The sequence below is a fragment of the Rhamphochromis longiceps genome, linkage group LG16 (genome assembly GCF_057381845.1).
Source record: "Rhamphochromis longiceps isolate RC_006_pf linkage group LG16, R_longiceps_female_GT1.1, whole genome shotgun sequence".
In the NCBI taxonomy this organism is placed as follows: domain Eukaryota; kingdom Metazoa; phylum Chordata; class Actinopteri; order Cichliformes; family Cichlidae; genus Rhamphochromis; species Rhamphochromis longiceps.
The window spans coordinates 5838671-5856762 of NC_140572.1; the positions used below are offsets into that span (position 1 = coordinate 5838671).

General features: G+C 39.7%; 1 protein-coding gene across 2 annotated transcripts; it reads right to left on the reverse strand.

The window, feature by feature from the left end:
• On the reverse strand, positions 1-11477 carry creb1b (cAMP responsive element binding protein 1b). 2 transcript variants are annotated; one of them, XM_085384656.1, is made up of 8 exons: positions 11328-11477; positions 6847-6972; positions 6578-6724; positions 6378-6478; positions 5186-5340; positions 4398-4580; positions 4064-4217; positions 3-3786 (listed from the first exon to the last, which is right to left on the reverse strand). In XM_085384656.1, exons 2-8 carry the CDS (start codon positions 6949-6951, stop codon positions 3642-3644), a joined length of 990 nt encoding a protein of 329 aa, XP_085240782.1. In that variant the 5' UTR covers positions 6952-6972; positions 11328-11477; the 3' UTR covers positions 3-3641. The 2 variants fall into 2 exon arrangements, with proteins under 2 accessions (XP_085240783.1, XP_085240782.1); XM_085384657.1 differs by lacking the exon at positions 11328-11477 and having other exon boundaries at positions 1-3786.
• Between the last annotated feature and the right edge of the window lie 6615 nt (positions 11478-18092).

The following is an 18092-nucleotide window of genomic DNA, read 5'->3' on the forward strand; positions in this document are numbered from 1 at the left end:
TTAGAAATAGAACACTAAACACAACGCAGTCAAGCAGATTGAAAATACACACAATACAATTAATACAATTAACAATAGGATATATAATCTTCAGTATCAGTTTATTGTGACATAGCAAGTGTTTACAAAAGAGTGACATAATGCCAGAGTAACAGCACTTTGAAATAATGGGCTGGTATAGTTTTATAATTTGACAATGTTTAAACAAACAGTATTGAATTCTTCATCTGGCAACCCCGTCTATACAAGGTACCGTATGATACATGGCATTTTCAATTGATAACTTGCAAAAGTGGCAATATACAAACTCATCACATTAAAAGTTAGAAAAAATGTCATTATTACTGTTCTAGAAATCCTGTTTATATATACACACCTTTACACACATGGATATCGTTCTGTTACATGCACAAACGAGGCCCGTTGTCACAAATTATTCTGGCACACAAACAGAAATCAAAACAATTATCGTTTAAAAGATATTGTGTAATCACATCACAAAGTTGAGCTCACCATATCAAATCAACAGAAAAGAAAGTTATTACTAGATTATTTTTTTTTTAATATAAGCACCACTGAAAGTTTGAATTACAAAGGGGTTGACTTTCTTGCATTTCCTCTCTGTCGCATCATAATGGCACTGGTATCTAAAAGTTGTCACTGCTACCAATCCCTGAACACACTGTTAGAGCCCTGGCACTCACCATGCATTTATTACTAAATACAGATTTTTAGCCCATTTATGGTTTTCTCGATCATCAGACTTTATCATCATCATCCCCTGGAGTGCAGTACAAGAACATTATTTATGACTTTACGAATTCTACAGATTGCTTTAAATCAAAGTCCGCACTCTGTTGTGCAAATGTGTAGATGAAGAGCGGGAAGCATTTGAAAGCTCTGAACAAAGCTTTCAAATGCTTCCCAAATGCTAATAAGTGGACCAAACGACTTGTTGATGAGTATAAAGATCACAACCGTGGGCTGAAGGACATTTTTTAAATTTCCCTTTCTAGCTTTTGAAGTTTTCATGTCAGCATCTTTCCTACTAAAAATGCCTCAAACTTTTCATTAGACAGGATTGCAGTAATGTTCTGGTTGAAATGAATGAAAGATTGAATTGACATAAGAAAAAATAAAAACTGTGCTTTAATTTCTTAACTTAGACCTGCTGGAGGTTCTGCTCATTTAGAATGATTTTCATAACAAATTTATGTCACAACAATATAATATAACATTTGTTTGAACAGAAACAGTTGATATACATATCGTATCACTGCTAAAACTCCCCACTATGTTCTGTTAAAACAAATATTGCTTTCTTATGAAATACATTTTATTTTGAAAGTCACCCTAAACAATGGGAAAGATATTCTCAAATTCCATGAGCATAGACAAAAGATATGTTTAGGAAACCTAATAAAGTTTTCCAATGACAAAATTGTGAAGCTGATATATCTTGTGGACCCCAAATGCTTCTCAACAGACTTGTTTTTGTCTACAAACACTACTGATCCTAAAGAACACTCCAAAATATAACATCTCCATTGAAGGCCTTTTCTCATACACTAGCTGCCATGACGGTGGTAGGCCCGGTGGATAACATGAATACACACATACATTTCTTTCAATTATACACTGATATATGTTACAAATATGCAAAGTTGATTTTCATACAAGCCATAAGAACATTTTTTTCCATATCAAACAAACAGAAATACATGAGTTCTACACATGCTGTAGAGTCTATGTACAGTAATATAAAAAAATAAACACACAAATACATACACATATCTGTTCAAAAACCACACACAGTCCCACAAAGTGATCTCCTCTCAATGGAGTGTACATCTTCACGGGTTATTAGAGTTAAACTCATGTTACTGTAGCCGTTATCTTCTGTAGAGTTCACCAAGGATCCAATCTGCTACATATCCAGAAATGACCCGCAATCTTGTGGTGTCACAATTCAGATTTTACCATCATTTAACAGACACTGCAAAATGGAAATAAGATTAAAGAACAAAACAAAACAAAAGTTTGTCGCTTGTGTTACTTGGGTTTGCTTCCTTCTTCTTTTAATCCTCTAAAATTTTGTTGTGAGAGCATTTTACGCACCAAATTAAGAGCGTGCATTGGCAAATGCAACACTTTAATAATTTAAACCATGAATATACCTAATGTCTAAAATTGAAAATTTTCCTTAAGCTAATGAGTAAAATGTTCCCAGAATTACTAGGAATCTTTACTAAAACTATAAAAACTTAGTCTAGATTGTAACAAAAATAATCTGCCTTTAAAACAGTGCTAATGATCTTTCGGGAGTAGCGACAATCGTCATGAGAAAAAAAAGCATTGAATAGAAAATTGTAATATTACCATTTCATTATATAACACATACGACTGCGGCAATCAACTTTCTGCTTGCACCTACGTAGCTCCACTTTCTTCCTTTTTGGCAGTTGGTAGCATCATTACAAATATTTAGAAGACAAAAAAGGATTGTTTGTGCCTAATTAGCTGTAGAGTCCCCTTTACAACGTGGTTCACATAAACGAGTGGATCAAGTAGAAATTCATGTTTCATTCAAAGCCTTTAACTGCAACTGACTGGGTTTGCCTGGTACAGCAACATATTGGCTATTTTCCAGAAAGTAAAAAAAAAAAAAAAGTACAGCTGGAAAAATATCAATTGACAAGATAATTTTATATGTATATAAATAAAATAAAAAAACAAATCAACCAATGCCCCCCCCCCACCCTTCTTTTTAAAACAAGCTTTGTGTTCTTGTCAAAGTTTTGGCGAGTAAACATTTTCAAAGCTGACTGCCTTCAATGTGATCTTGCGCCACTGCAACAAAACCTTTTTTGGCAAGTTTCTATTGACTCACATATTAGGACACAGTGAAAATAGTTCTTGCCTTACAGTTTGATATTAAACCAAAACCACTGGGCAAATTAAACAGCAAGCGACAGCTACAACAGTGACACTCCAAGGCCAACTTAAAGATGGCATTATTGCTTACATAGTAAATGCAGGACTCTACGGGAGTCCAGTGAGGCCAGAAAATAAACTGTTTTTCAACAACTGAACCTTGATTCAAGTAAAAAAAACAAAAAAACAAACTTGAACTTGGAAGAGAGATAGTAAAAGTTAGTACCTCAGTAAACCATTATGAATGATTTGCATCTTCAAGTTGGTCTGGAAGTTGAACCATTTACTCAAAGAAAAAACAAACAGAAAACAAAACAAGCAGATATCAGGATTTCTTCTTCTTCTGTGAAGCAACATTAGACTAAATGATCTGGGCATCAGCCAAAACTATGACAATAAAACTCAGGCTCGTACACAAAGCAGCATGTTAACCACTGTCATATGCTTGTCATTGCGATCTGTATTGTAATTGCCTATGAAGTATCAGTTAGCACTTTTGCAGTTTTTCTCATCAGACCTTGATAACAGTACACAACTTTTGTTTTTTAAATTTATTGTAATAACAGTCTTCTGGATTGAGCCATTTTGTGGGGGTGGGGATAAAGACCAGGCAAGGGCAAACCGGAAGGCCAGGTGGACAGAAACAGTCAAAGCATTTGAAAGGTATTGAAATGCTACTTGGCCCAGTGTGGTGTTCAGGAGTGCAACTACTCTGATTTATGGCAGTAAAGGTCTTTAAGGGCTTTAAGTTCTTCAATTAGTGTCTTGTTTTGGTTCTCCAGAACGGCCACTCGGTTCTCCAGACATTTAACATATTCCTTCTTCTTCCTGCGACATTCACGGGCCGCCTCTCTGTAGAAGGATAAGACACAATTTGGGTTTTTGTTTCCTTCTGCATGTTGGATTTGATGGGTACTCATTAGCCTCCTTTCTAATACCTGCAATGTGAACACTTCTCAAATGTACCAAACTCTGGGCTGAAACATACTCACTACTATGAATCACTATTAACTTGCTATGAATACCCTGCGATTCCTGGTGCTTGCAGCCGTAGAAATGTATTTGAAGAAACTGCAAAGACATTACAAAACAAACAAACACAAAAACACACAGTCCTCCTTTTTTATACCTGTTCTTCATGAGGCGGACCTCGCGTTTTCTGGTGACCTCCTCAGTGGCACCCTGGGTCGGAAGAGCAGGGGACGAGGCCATGACTACCCCGGGAGCAATGGTGCTGGCAGGGGCTGCTCGGATCTGATAGGCCTGAACGTCACCTGAGGCAGCTAACAGGAAAATTTGACAGAAAGCAGATGTTTAATTTGGCCTCTTAATGAACCTAGTTCATTGTTTAACTATCTTGTTTACTAACGATGAACATCCAAATGTTTTTGTCTTTGCTGCCAAAGACAAAAGAATGCTTTGAAGAATGGCTGTGCTCATGGATAATAGACTGCCACTCTTACCTTGGACCACCACCTGGTTGCTGGGAACCAGTATCTGCTGGCCGTCACTGGTCTGTGCATACTGCAGTATGGTGGCACCAGGCTGGGCTGCTGCTGCATTGGTCATAGTCAGAGTCTGAAGGCCCTGTACTCCATCTGTGCCATTATTGGCCAACTGAATGGCTCCACCCTGTGTGATTGCAACTATTTGAGGGACAAATGAAAGGGGAGAAAAATAAAAGGACAGAAAACACATTATAAATTTGTTTCATTCTTATCGTTCTTCGCTCCCCAGTCTTCCCATAAAGAAAACATTGTGATGAATGTGCTGTGAAGTTGTTATTGTTTCTTTTAGAGTCTTGCGCTTAATCAAACATGAAGCATCAAACTGTATTTCTGTGATGAACTTGCACAAACTGTTAAACATTTCTTGGACTGCCCCACAAACAAAACAATTAGCTAAACAGGTCAGACTCATTGTCTTCCTCGATGTGATGAATATGTGGAATATTAACTGCCCTTTACTTTCTTAACCCAGTTTAAGTCATTTAAAAATGCTTTAAACTGCACTGAAAACATAACATATTTTAATCCTAGTGTGATCTCCCTCAATATGTTTACATTTATATTAAGTAATCAAGGTTTTTGTATTACTGGGGAGATCATTTAAGACTTCACATGAAGTAGTGAGGTTGATGGTTAAATTGCTTTAATTATTATAAATATTTTATATTTTAATTCCTAATTATATTCTTTTAATTACTAAAATAACTTAACATAATTTAATTACTGAACCAAATGTCACTTACTGTATTGGCCGCTGCTGGTCTGGTAGATGGGTGTCGGGACAGTAACAGTGGTGATTGCAGGTGTGGCGGCAGCAGCAGATGAGTCTTCTTCGGCCTTTTCTTCCTCGATACGAGGGACAGCAGGTGCATCAGACGAAAGGTCGTTCAGAATTTTCCTGTTAGGACACGCAGAAGTGGATTTACTGTCAATCCTAGTTATCCATATAAAATAATGTATCAGCCTTAGCATGAGCGTTAAGTCAGGGCAAGCGAGACAGCCAGTGCCCTGTGAAATCTAAAAATAGACATCAGCTACCAAAGTGAAAGCAAACTCTCTCTTTAAACATCAAACAGTGTTCTGTTCCATAAAGCATCTTTCACTGCTTATTTGTATCCTTCCTGTAAATATTAATGCAGTAATATTACATTATTACAATTGCTCCCATGAAAACATAATTTGGTATACTACTACTACTTGTTACATTACATTTGGATTTAACTTATTTGTCTCATAATAAACCTTTAACAATATAAATCTGAGGCCACACACCAACACAAATCCTAATGTGGACACACATATGACCTTTTATTTAGAATTTAGGTATAAAAACAAAGCAATCAGCACAAAGCAAAGGTGAAAATCAGCACAAAGAGACTTTAAGGCATCACAGTGAGTCTACTTTAGAAACAAATAGAAAATGAGGCTGCAGCCTGACTGCTCATCACTGCCTTTGTTAGCTCTTCAAGTTCAGGATCTGGCTGCTGGACTGGGGTCTGCATTCATTCAGTTTTAACATCATTTTGGGTTCTAGGCTAGGTTAACGTTAGCACACTGACTCTGTAGATGCTTGCAAGGAGCTTGGTTTAGCACCGTAATGGAGTTGTTTCTGTCCGGGATGCAGTTTGCACTTTGCACTCGTTTTTGGGGGAATACAAATAAAAGAAATGCCCATATCCATGCTGTAGGCACACCAATATCCCCCCCCCCCACACACACACACACAAACTAAAATTAGCAGATTGTATTGCAACCAATATGCACAATTTTATCAATTTTATCAAGCAAGAAGAAATGTAACTTTTGGGAACTACTTCTCGATTCCTGAAATTTACAGAGCCAAATGAAAATGGTTTAGTGGCCATCTGACAGTTTTCCCCCAAAGCTTTAGACTCGTCTGTGGCATAACACCACTGTCTTGAATGTCTTAATTACCTGTATGAGGGGCGCCGTGACAGAATCTCTCTGCGCTTCTGAGAGTCGGTCACACTGTCTACAGACTCCTGCGAATCCTCGCTTTCTGCTATGGTGGAGATCTGGAGCATCAATCAAAAGAACAAGACATTAATCAACACTTCATGGCTAATGATCTTGTGCTAAGGCTGAATAAAAAGACAGTACTGCTCAAGCTTCACCTGTACGGCTTGGACCTGTGGGGACTGGATTACAGATGGCTGCGCAGCCTGGATCACACCGTGGACCTGAACCGTCTGTCCGTTGGGCAGCTGTACCAGTGTTACTGTGGGACCTGTTGCTGAAGCATGTCCTGCTGCCATGGACACCTAAATTCAGAGGTGATATGACTGAGCTATCACATGCATTTTAACACACTTCAAGATGGGCACTGAACGCACTGAAAGTAGGGGAAATTGTGTCAACATCATCTTCATCACGTGATTGATACCTGCGCCAAAGTAGCAATCTGTGCCGGGGTGATCTGCTGGTTCTCCGTCTCAGTCACAGCAGTCTCTGCCCCCTGCTGAACCTCTGCTGCTGACTCCATCTTCATTGGCTAACCTGATGTTGTAACCTGGGTACAGATTTGAATGAACGTGTTAAAACGAAGCTTTTGGGGAGCTGCAGCAAACGACTCGCCAGGTGTCAGAAGCTGACTGAAGCTTAGAATATGTTTGAATTTAAACTTCCACTTAAATAAAAACACCAAACTAGATGACTCAGAATGAGTCACCAAGGAGTCAATAACAGTAAACATAACAACAGTTGTCAACCACTGGCCATCTGAGTAAAGAGGTTTAACATACTATCATTCTCTTAAAAAAATATGGCTTTTATGATGCTAATCATCAATAATAAAATCTCCTGGAGCTTCTTCTATACCTGTGCAATGTTCTGGTATTTAAAGCCCGCACTGCTTTACAATAAGCTGAAGGCATTTGTCGTCTTCATGTCTGAATGTAAACCCTGGTCACTTTTCTGTAAAGGCAGAACTGCAATTACTTACTAGGTCAGACCTTAAAATAATTCTGCATGAATTTAAACACAGCATACCTCTGAGAGAATGGCGTCACAAAGCTACTACTCTTCTGCTTCTCTACGAGTTTGTCAGCTCAGCAAAAGACGACTGCTTTGGGTAACAGCAGCAAGAACAGAAAAGGCCAACAGGGTTTTCAGCTCTCATGCTTTCAGTGTAGCGTCTGCTTTCAGTCGGTTTCACAGTCTCACATTTCCCGAGCTAATCTAAAAAAAAAAAAGACTTTTCTCCCTAAAATTTAAGCACAATACATTTTAAGTGGTTCCCCTGCAGGTTTCTGTCATTCAACTTATTCACATTACTACAAATGTAAATATTGTAAAATATAACTTTACAGTAAAATGTTAAAAAGGTTTTTGAGTTAGTTCAGCTGTTTATAACATACCAACAAACCCAGAGCAGTAACTTCACTGTTCATATATGAGAAATTCAGCCCCAAACAAAGACAGGATTGATCAGGATCTAACAGCAAAAAAATCCGACTGTGTCTTCACGTCCAGGAAGGTGAGTTTGGAGCTGAGCAGTTAGTTGAAGATGAATCAAAACTGACATTCAGAACCTCTGATCAGGGTTTTTATTATTTTAATTCCATTAATACTTTTATGTACTATCCCCTTTCAAACATACTACTGTGTTGTCACGTAACTTTGCCCACTCAGTCGGCTGAGTGTTTGACTGGAGGAAAAGTCAAACACTCAGCCGACTGCACAACTCAATCAGTTTGTGCCAAATAACAATGCTGTGTCTGTTATTTGCTCACATTTTTGGCTTTAGTAAAAACAACATCAGAATAAAACTGAAAACTGCAGGAAAAATAGTTTCAGTGACTAAAAGTAACACCGCATATCTGCTACAACACTTGGCACACATTCATATAACAAACATGACCTGGATGCATTGGGAAATAACTGAATATTCATTCCCCTGGAAAGGTTGTTTTTACCATGTCATTACTCTGAAAACACCCACAGACAACACTGCTTCACAACAAGGCCTTACTCTCCCGACGCAGGCACGACACTTTATCTCTGCTCTGTTCAGAGTGAGCAGAGGTTTCAGTGTGACAGAGAGCAGAGCACCCTGTCAGATGAAAACTTGTGATCACTTCACTTACTGTTATTATGTAAATGCAGCTGAAATCACAGCACAGCCAGGATTGTTGACATACGTCAAACGGTAAAGTATTCACAATAGCCTTACGAATCTCAATGAATAAAACCGTGAGGAGCAATAAGATAAAAGAGGCTGAAAATCATCTCTACACTCCTGTATTCTCTTTTATTCCACGTTATCTCATCTGCTCTTCTGTTTGGGAACAGTTTTTCGGTTTCAGTTTGAATGCATCCACAGACTGACATGCCCTATCCAATTATGACACGCGTATCGTCGCTTCACACCGTATTTTGCCTCTCTGTGAAATTGAAAAATAACTAGCAAAGAAAGACACAAACTCTTTTTAAGGACATATTGCCGCTTGATTTTCTTCATGGTAGCTTCCATCATATTCAACAAAATCTGCAAAGAGTGTGACTTTTTGCTGACGTGTGACTTTCCCTGATGAGTATGACATCAGACAGGCCAACGTCCTCCTTCCAACTGTAATTTAAAAAAGCCATTCCTTCATATACACAGAGTAAAAATCAGCCTTTAGAAAATGTGGGACACTGTCTCAAGATGTGGGTCGAGGGATAAGGAATAAAAACAGAGAAACATCTGGTCACCCTAGTGACATATTCTGTGACAGAGGCTTAAAAAAATAACCAAATCACAGGTTAGGTTGTTCTTAGAGATTATCAACAATTTCATTTTGTTTGTGTAATTCAGACCACATTATCAGAGCTTGATCAACATCTTAATTTTGCTGCTGAAGCCATTTTCAGGGAGTTAACAATATTAACCAATTGCGTGGGGAAGACAAAAAAATGCAGTTAAACATAAACATAACTGCACATTTTATATATCAAATATAAGTGAAAGCAGTGCACTTTCAACAGTCTTTCTACAAGACAGAGAATTACTGCTGTAGTAACTGAAAGAAGTGCACAACTTTTTGGGCTTAAATTATTTCTGTAAAATTACAGAAAAAGTTCTGGGGGCTCACAAACAAGACTGTCCTGTAATAAAATAAAAAAAAGAAGGAATTTCCTGTTTTTTCACATTACTGTTATTTAAATGAGTAATTATTAAGTACTAAGACAGTTATTTCAGCTGTTTATAACATATGTGAAGCATCAGAATAATTCTGTTTTTAAAGTGAGACAACTGTGCGCATGTATAAAGGAGTCACGCCAAGAGCAGTAACTTCACTGTTCATATATGAGAAATTCAGCCCCAAATAAAGACAGGGTTGATCAGGATCTAACAGCAAAAAAATTCGACCTTGTCCTCACGTCCAGGAAGGTGAGTTTGGAGCCGAGCAGTTAGTTGAAGATGAATCAAAACTGACATCTTTATGTTCAGGGTTTATGTTATTTTAATTCCATTAATACTTTTACATTTAAAATTAAATCATTGCTTTTCTTCACATTTTCCAAAGCTGTTAAGGGGGCTGGGTTGGAGTTTTTGCCGTGCTAATTCGAGCACCTGGGCCTTATGTTTGACATCCCTGCACTAGACACTATATTGTGCATCTGAATTGTGTTTTCACCATTGTCTGCATGGGCAGGTTTTGATAAAGTTACAAATGTTTATGAAAGAAAAAAATGTCCCAAACAATGGGATAGAAATTATTTTGTGAAGATGCAAATCTACTCATTAACACATACAAAGGTGATCCAGGGTAATTCCAAGGGGACACATGGGCGTGTCCCACGTCATCTTCAATAACAAACACACACAAAATGCTTTTATTTTGGAAAGGAAAATTATTGAACTTCTTTTTTCTTTAATAAAATAAAAATGGTTAATGATCATGAAGGGCATCTTGGGCTTCCCTAACAAATCCTGATCAATTATCAGGAGGTCACACTTCAAACTCAACTTAGCTGCTCCTAACCCAAAGCCCCCACATTAACTATGATTCTAATAAAGGAGCTTTGGAGAGGTGATCCCCGCCTGACTTCAGGCGATGCAGCGAGTGTTGATCTGGGACGTGTTGTTCTTTGAGCTCCGTGATCTCACACAGTGCGTAGCTTCTCCCCGCTGCATGATTGGCTTTACACATTTCTCCCTCTGCTTTTCAAAAATCACTCGGATGCTCCGTGTGTGACAGCAGCGCCACATGGCCGGGTAACGCCCCCTCAACGCACACCGATCACATCCCAGGAGATGTGCCGCAATTTTTTAAAAAAAGTAATGAGACCGCAGACACACGATGTGCGTTAAATCCACAGGCCCGTGGGTTATGTTTTTAACGGGCGACCAAACGCTGAGGCCTACGATGTCACATTTCTGTGTGCACATCGACGCAAACTCGGAGCAAAATCACTAACCACGAAAGAGCGTCGATACAAATGGGTATGCAATCATACATGTAAATGTACATATTCATGTACATATAAAAGAATAACAATCAAGTCTTTCAAGTGACGGAGAAAAACGCAAATATCGTAGCTAGTGTTTTCAGTGCGCCTTTAACGGGAGGGAAACAGCGCAAATCTTTGCGCAGAAAGCTCAGTCAGCTACAGCATCATTTACATGTGAGCGTATTAACAAAGCTAAAGTCCGACCGCCGTTTGTTGTGTCTTAACACTCTGCCCATCCTGGTTCACTAGCAAAGCCACACATCTGCTCCGTTTCTCCCAAACAGCCGCAGACTCCCCTCCCTCCATCCTGCTACAAACACACCGCGGCGCCATGATCTCTTTGTTTGCTTCGGGCCGAACCCGACCAGACCGACACTTTCTACGGCAGTGTCCCGTCCCTGTGAGCCCCGGACACCGCTTCGTCCTTACCGATACAGTCTCCCTTCGTCACTCCCAGGCCTCCGGAGCTCCACTTTTATTCTGGCCGACACGTAAGAGCCCGCGTCAGGCTACACCTCCGCCGCGTCACCGGGAACAACAACACGGAGATTGGAGAAGGACGAGAAAGCAGATGGCGACGCTGACCGGAAATAAACGAAGTGCAGACGGAAAATGCCGGAAAATGCCGAGAATGAACGGATAGCAACGACACCCTCGTGCCCCATGAAACGTCTGGCAAAATAACTAAAAAAACAATACGCGGTTTATTTGCAATTCAATAATTACACAACAAAAGCAATAAAAATCTGTCAGCTAAAGCTGGTGGTCATAAAAGCGTGTTGTAAACGTGAGGGTCGCTGCGTTCATCTAAAGCCGTATTAGACATATGACAAAGCAGGAAACAGAAATTCTGTAAAATATTAGTGACAGACAAGCTACTTTCTATTTTTTTTCTATGTTTTTTTTTAAATATATATATTTTCAACGGTATTAATACAAACACAGTCCAGTTAACTAATTAATTTGGAAGCCCCGTGGTTTTATCTGAAACTTATACATCATTGGGCGCTCCTCAGCCTTGATTGCCTCTCCCAGTGGCCCCCAGTTAGTTGTATTGATTTGTTAGTTTAGTGGAGCTGCGGGGTTTTTAAAACAATATTTATTAATTTTTATCAAGTACTGCGATTATAGATCACAACTTGTATTATTAGAAATGTATTATAACAAGGTTAAATATCTAACTTCACGGGGGATTTTTTTTAAAAGGATTTTAACTTGCTTTTCAAACTAATGAAACCTCTGCTCGACTGTAACAGGTCTGTGCTTTTACTACCACATGGTAATATAATTATGTGTTACTGAATATTTCCTGGGGCACATTAAGTCTTGTTTCTTCAAGTTATCTAGTTACTGCCTCCAGTTACAACTTTGTAACATCTCATTGTGATAGTCTGTTTGTCTTAAAGAGCCTGTCTGATGTACTGAACTACGCCTGTACACTCGTTCATTCGTTGGGGATCTACAAATTAGGAAAAACATTTAAAATGAAAATATGCAGTTTTAACTTAAGCCCTTAAAATTCTATCTATATATCTATCTTCCATTTTCTTCTACTTTTAGCATGAGGATTACACTTAGATCCATTAGTTGTTCTGGTGTTTCTTGCAGTAAGTTTCAGGCAGGTCCCAGAGGAAAACTCTTCATGAATAGATTTATTCAAAAGATGAATGCTGCTTCTTGCACACAGCTGGAATTAAAGTCAGTGTCAGTACAATTCTTGCAAAAACTTTACAGCAGAAACAGTATTAAGCTTATCCTTACTGACACCAAAGCACAGTCTGACTCACAGTGATGGTGAAGATGCCCTGCATTTTATCACCTTTCACTTTCTTTGTAACCACACTACAAGAGATACAGTGTACATCATTTTCACATTAATCAGAAATAAGTACATTGTAATGGTTTACTGAGAGCCTCTGATGAAATGAAGAAAAAGTTAAAGCTTTTAGCACACGTAATGATTTTCAAATTATGACAACCCAACTTTTTGCTGTGAAAAAGACCAACTTGCTGTAGCCATTCAGAATCTAACCACAAGAGGGCAGCATAAGACCAGCTGAGCATGTGCACGAATAGATTTCGCAGACATTCAATCTGCTAGAAAACGTAAGCCATCTCAAGTGAGAAGTTTTCAAGAGATCAGCCAAAGGCAAACAAGAGAGAGAGAGAGAGAGAGAACTTTGCAAACTTAATGTGAAGTACTTGCAGATTTTCTCTCAGGCGTTTATATGCTAATGAGGAGACTGAACTCCAGCCTGGGACTCAAGAGGACACAGATCCAGTTTTACTACCTAATCACTGGGTTAGAATTTTACATACATACATACATAATTAAATCCTGATAAAAAATATTCTGTATCACACATCCAAGAATGAGCAAAAATATATCAGCTAGATTTTTAAATCTTGCAACAAAAAACATTCTATATGTAGAAATGAACAAATATGGCTATATCAGACATTACATAATCAGATGTAACAGATTGTTGTGATGTTCAATGTAGAAGAAATAAAGTGGATATGATCAGTGTCCAAGCTGTCATCATTAAAAGGCTCATGACAGTCAGAAATAATCAAATTTTAAACGTACTTTGTGCAATATGCACAAAGTACGTTTAAAATTTGATTTGATTGTCAAAGAATTTGACAATATGTCAAATTCTTTGGTGATGTTGCGACATGAAAAATACTCTCATAAAGAGAGGTGTAGATTTGTGAACTGACACCAGGTGGCAGTGTGATGGACAGATGTACTGAGTTTTAATTATTATTTAATAATCCATCCATCTTCTTCTGTTTATTCAATTCAGAAGCTTATCCCAGCTGTAAGGTACACTTAGACAGGTCGCCAGTCTATCGCAGGGCCAACACAATCTGTCACGCTCACATTTAGAATCACCAATTAACCTAATATGGATGTCTTTGGCCAGGGTGTCCAGACCTGTGGAGAACTTGCACACTGCACACTGAAAGAAAGTGTACTTTATTGATCCCCATGGGGAAATTCCTCTCTGCCCTTAACCCATTCACTCAGTGAAGCAGTGGGCAGCCATTGGGCACCCAGGGAGCAGTGTGAAGGGACGGTACCTTGCTCAGGGGTACCTCAGGGTAGCTGTTCAGGGGAATCGAACCCCCAACCTTCCGATCATGGGGCCACCACGTTACCTACTGAGCTATCCCTGCCAGAAGGAGCTGAATTTGAACGCAGGATCTTCTTGACAGCGCTGATTGCTAGATTTTAGTTATCGATATATAGATATATATATAGTGTCTAATTTGAATCTGTACAGATGCATTCAGTGAGTTGTTGTCGTCGATTTTTGTTGAGACCTCATTTTGGGAGAAAACAGGGTGGAACCTAGAACTTTGTTTTACCAGCAATGTTCTAGGTTCAAACCTCCTCGTCAGCCTTTGTTATGGACTTTGCATTTTCTACCAGTGCCTGCTCCATTTTCTTCCCAGCACAGGAGACTGTTAGGGAAATGAATGAATTCAAGTTGGCTCGTGGTGTGGATGTGAGCAGCTGCCTCCCCGTATTAGCCTTGCAATGAATTGGTGATTTGTTCAAGGTGTAACCCCCCACTTTCCTAATAATAGCAGTGATAAGCTCCAGCTCTCTTTCCACCCCGATGTGGATATGAGGCTCAGAAATCTGATGGATGGATGTTTAGAGTAGACGATGAATGGTGCAAAGATTCAGAGGAAGCGAGGGATTAAAAATGCCACACAAATTATGACAATGCCAATCTTTGAGAAAAATGCAAAGAAAGAAGAAGTGGTAGAAGAAAAAGAATAATTTACACACTTCACTGCTCAAACCCTCTCCAACCACACCAATATAGATGGATATGAATAATAAGCTCTGTTCTCATGAGCTTTGTTCTCATGCACAGCTCTGCTGGGCAATGCCTGGAGAACTTCAGGGCTGCTGTGCATTTGTGAAAATGGTTATGCAGTCCAAGGCACTTCATTCTTTTTCCTCTTCCCCGGAACCAAAAATTGGTATTTCGACCTTACCACATGGTGGCGCTGTAAAGCTGCGAAAATTCTGAGACCATGTGCTCCTCGGTCTCTGGCTCGTCCTACCCAGGACTGGAGAGACGAGAGCTGCTGGTGTGTCGCCGCGCAGATATGCAGAGTTTATCAAGGCAATTCTTTTTATAATCCTCCTGATGCTCGTTGCCGGTGTTTTATCTGTTTAATAGCATTTTACTGCTACATGCCGTAAAAAACACCCTTTTTATTGTGGCACCAAACACATTGTTTGGGGATTTGACCCTGCCTGGGTAATGAACAGCAGTGAATTTGCAGCCAGTTATATATATTAAAATAAAGAGGTGGAAAAAAGAACAAGAGGTGAGGAGGTGCTGAGGTGGGGGTGGGGGTTAACCCAAAGAGGAGAGGAGGAATATTTTACAGCCTGTTCTCCATGTCTCATTAGAGGTTTCAGCTCTGCTGATTTTTAACCATTTTTGCTGGATCGTCGTGGCAAAAAAATCAACACTGACTTTGTCAAATAGACCTTGTAAAACAGAAAAAAATTAGGTACAAAACAGCCTTTTAATTAAAAGATAAATGTTGTTTTCGAGACTTGAAACATATATTTGTAAAATCCTGGCATTGAATGTTGGGACACTGCAGCTCTACAAAGGAGGAAAACCTGGAATCTAACAGGGATCAGATTTAAACGAGTGGAAACGTACAAGCAGTCCAACACCCTCCATCACCATCACAGCTTCTAATACAGAACTGCGTTTTGAAACATGCATCTAGAGTTGCATGTAGGTGATGTTATTATCCTAGATATTTAACATGCATAGAGAATGTCTCCTAAGTAGCAGTGAAGCAGTGTCTTACTCATATCTACATGTAGCCTGTGTTGATAGGAGTTATGTGGGTAGTTCAGCTTCACCACTAGGGGGCTGTCTAACCAAATTGTGATATATACTGTGTCGTAGAAGCAGCGGCAGGTTATGTTTACGTACATGGATGTGAGCCACGTTAAAATAAAGAAGCTTGCTAACTACTATGGATGTTTTATTGAAAACACGACATGGTACCAGGATTGGGGTAGTAAAGCAGGTCATCATGGACAGTGTTAAGCCACCAGATGCCGTCAACTGGAACGGAAATGTGGACTGTGAGTGGCGAACTTTTAAACAGCGGTTTATGCTATACCTGCAAGCTGTCGGCCTAGATAGTAAGCCTGATACACGGAAGATTGCACTGCTTCTTACCGTAGCAGGTCCACAAGCGGTGGAAGTATATAACACGTTTGTGTTCGCAACTGCAGAAGACAAAGAAAAGTTTGACGAAGTAGTGAGAAAGTTTGATGAACACTGTTCGCCCAAAAAGAATGAAACATTTGAGAGGTACGTCTTTCGGTCACGTATACAACAACCTTCAGAGAGTTTTGATACGTTTCTGACTGACCTCAAGTTAAAGGCAAGAACATGCAATTTTGGACAGCTGCAAGAATCTATGATAAGAGATCAGATCGTATTTGGAATAAAAGATATAAAGATAAGAGAGAGGCTTCTGAGAGAGGCGGATCTGACTTTAGCAAGTGCTGTGAAAGTATGTCATGCCAGCGAGCTCGCCATACAACATGCAAAAACCTTCAGCAGGTCGCCGAGGGAAACAGACACGGAAAGCACAGCTGTAGCTGCAGTTAATACACGGCAGGCAGGGCGCACGTACAAAAAAGAACAGAAAGAATCAAAAGACACTTTCTTGTGCAAAAGATGTGGCACAAAACATGGAAGGAAACAATGCCCAGCTTATGGTAAAATATGCAAAAAATGCAATGGACAAAACCATTTTGCCAAGCAATGTTTTTCAAAGAATAAACAAAAAGAAAGAGTACACACAGTAGAAGAAACTGCTCTCAGTGACACGTTTTTTGTGGGAATGGTAATGCAGCAAGATACACCCATGGACCAACCTGCAGTCAGTACAGTGAAGCAGGACAAATGGACAGAGATGTTACCAGTGAACGGAGCCCTGGTAACTTTCAAACTGGACACAGGAGCCAAGGCTAATCTGGTGAATGAGCTGGATGTGAAAGCGATGAAAACGAAACCACACATATTCCAAAATAACAGTTTACTCCAAGCATATAATGGAGAACCAATCAAAACCAAAGGTAAATGCAGGCTCCGGGTACAAGTAAAAGGAAAATATCACAGTCTGATGTTTATCATTGTGCCAGAGGGACATGAATCTCTGTTGGGAGATAAAGCATGTGAGAGACTCGGCCTAGTCAGACGGGTATACAGTATAAACAGCTCCTAGCCCAAAAGTGTGAAAGAAATCGTGGATCTGTACCCAGACATATTCAAGGGGTTTGGAGTCTTACCCTTCACCTACAAGATAAAGCTGAAAGAAGGAGCTCAGCCTGTGGTTCATGCACCTCGACGTGTTCCAGCTGCTCTTAAAGACAAGCTTAAAGAGGAACTAGAGTGGATGGAGGCACTGGAAGTCATAAGAAAAGTTGAAGAACCTACTGAATGGGTTAACTCCATGGTGTGCATTAAAAAACCAACCGGCGCTCTTAGAGTCTGCATGGATCCGAAAGACTTAAATGCTAACATACAAAGAGAGCATTACCAGATACCTACAAGAGAAGAAATAACAAGTGAAATGGCTGGTGCAAAATTTTTTAGCAAACTAGATGCGTCCCAAGGATTTTGGCAACTCAAGCTTCATGAGGACAGTACAAAATACTGCACGTTCAACACGCCATTTGGGCGTTACTGCTTCTTGAGAATGCCTTTTGGAATTTCTTCAGCTCCTGAGATATTCCACAGGACCATGGAGCATATGATCGAGGGAATCGAGGGAGTCAGAGTTTATATGGACGACATCATTTTGTGGGGATCCACACTACAGCAGCACAATGAGAGACTAGTAAAGGTTTTGGAAAGGGTGAAACGTTATGGACTTAAACTGAACAGAGTAAAATGTCAGTTTGGCGTGGGTGACATTACCTTTCTCGGTGACAAGCTGACAGCCGAAGGCATCGAGCCGGACAAGGAAAAGCTACGAGCTATACTGGAAATGCCACGTCCTGAAGATAAAAAAGGTGTGTTGAGAATCCTGGGAATGGTTAACTTTATTGGAAAATTCATCCCAAGCCTGGCGGCCAAAACAGTGCACCTGAGACAGCTTCTACACAATAGCTGCGAGTTCAGA

What these genes read in the sequence shown, in the direction of transcription:
- creb1b (XM_085384657.1), bottom strand. Translation starts at nt 6,951, where the DNA reads ATGAAGATGGAGTCAGCAGCAGAGGTTCAGCAGGGGGCAGAGACTGCT. An exon ending in CACAGGTCCAAGCCGTACAG is followed by an intron (nt 6,479 to 6,577) that starts GTGAAGCTTGAG and finishes TTGATGCTCCAG; the next exon opens with ATCTCCACCATAGCAGAAAG. An exon ending in GACCAGCAGCGGCCAATACA is followed by an intron (nt 4,581 to 5,185) that starts GTAAGTGACATT and finishes TCCCTCAAATAG; the next exon opens with TTGCAATCACACAGGGTGGA.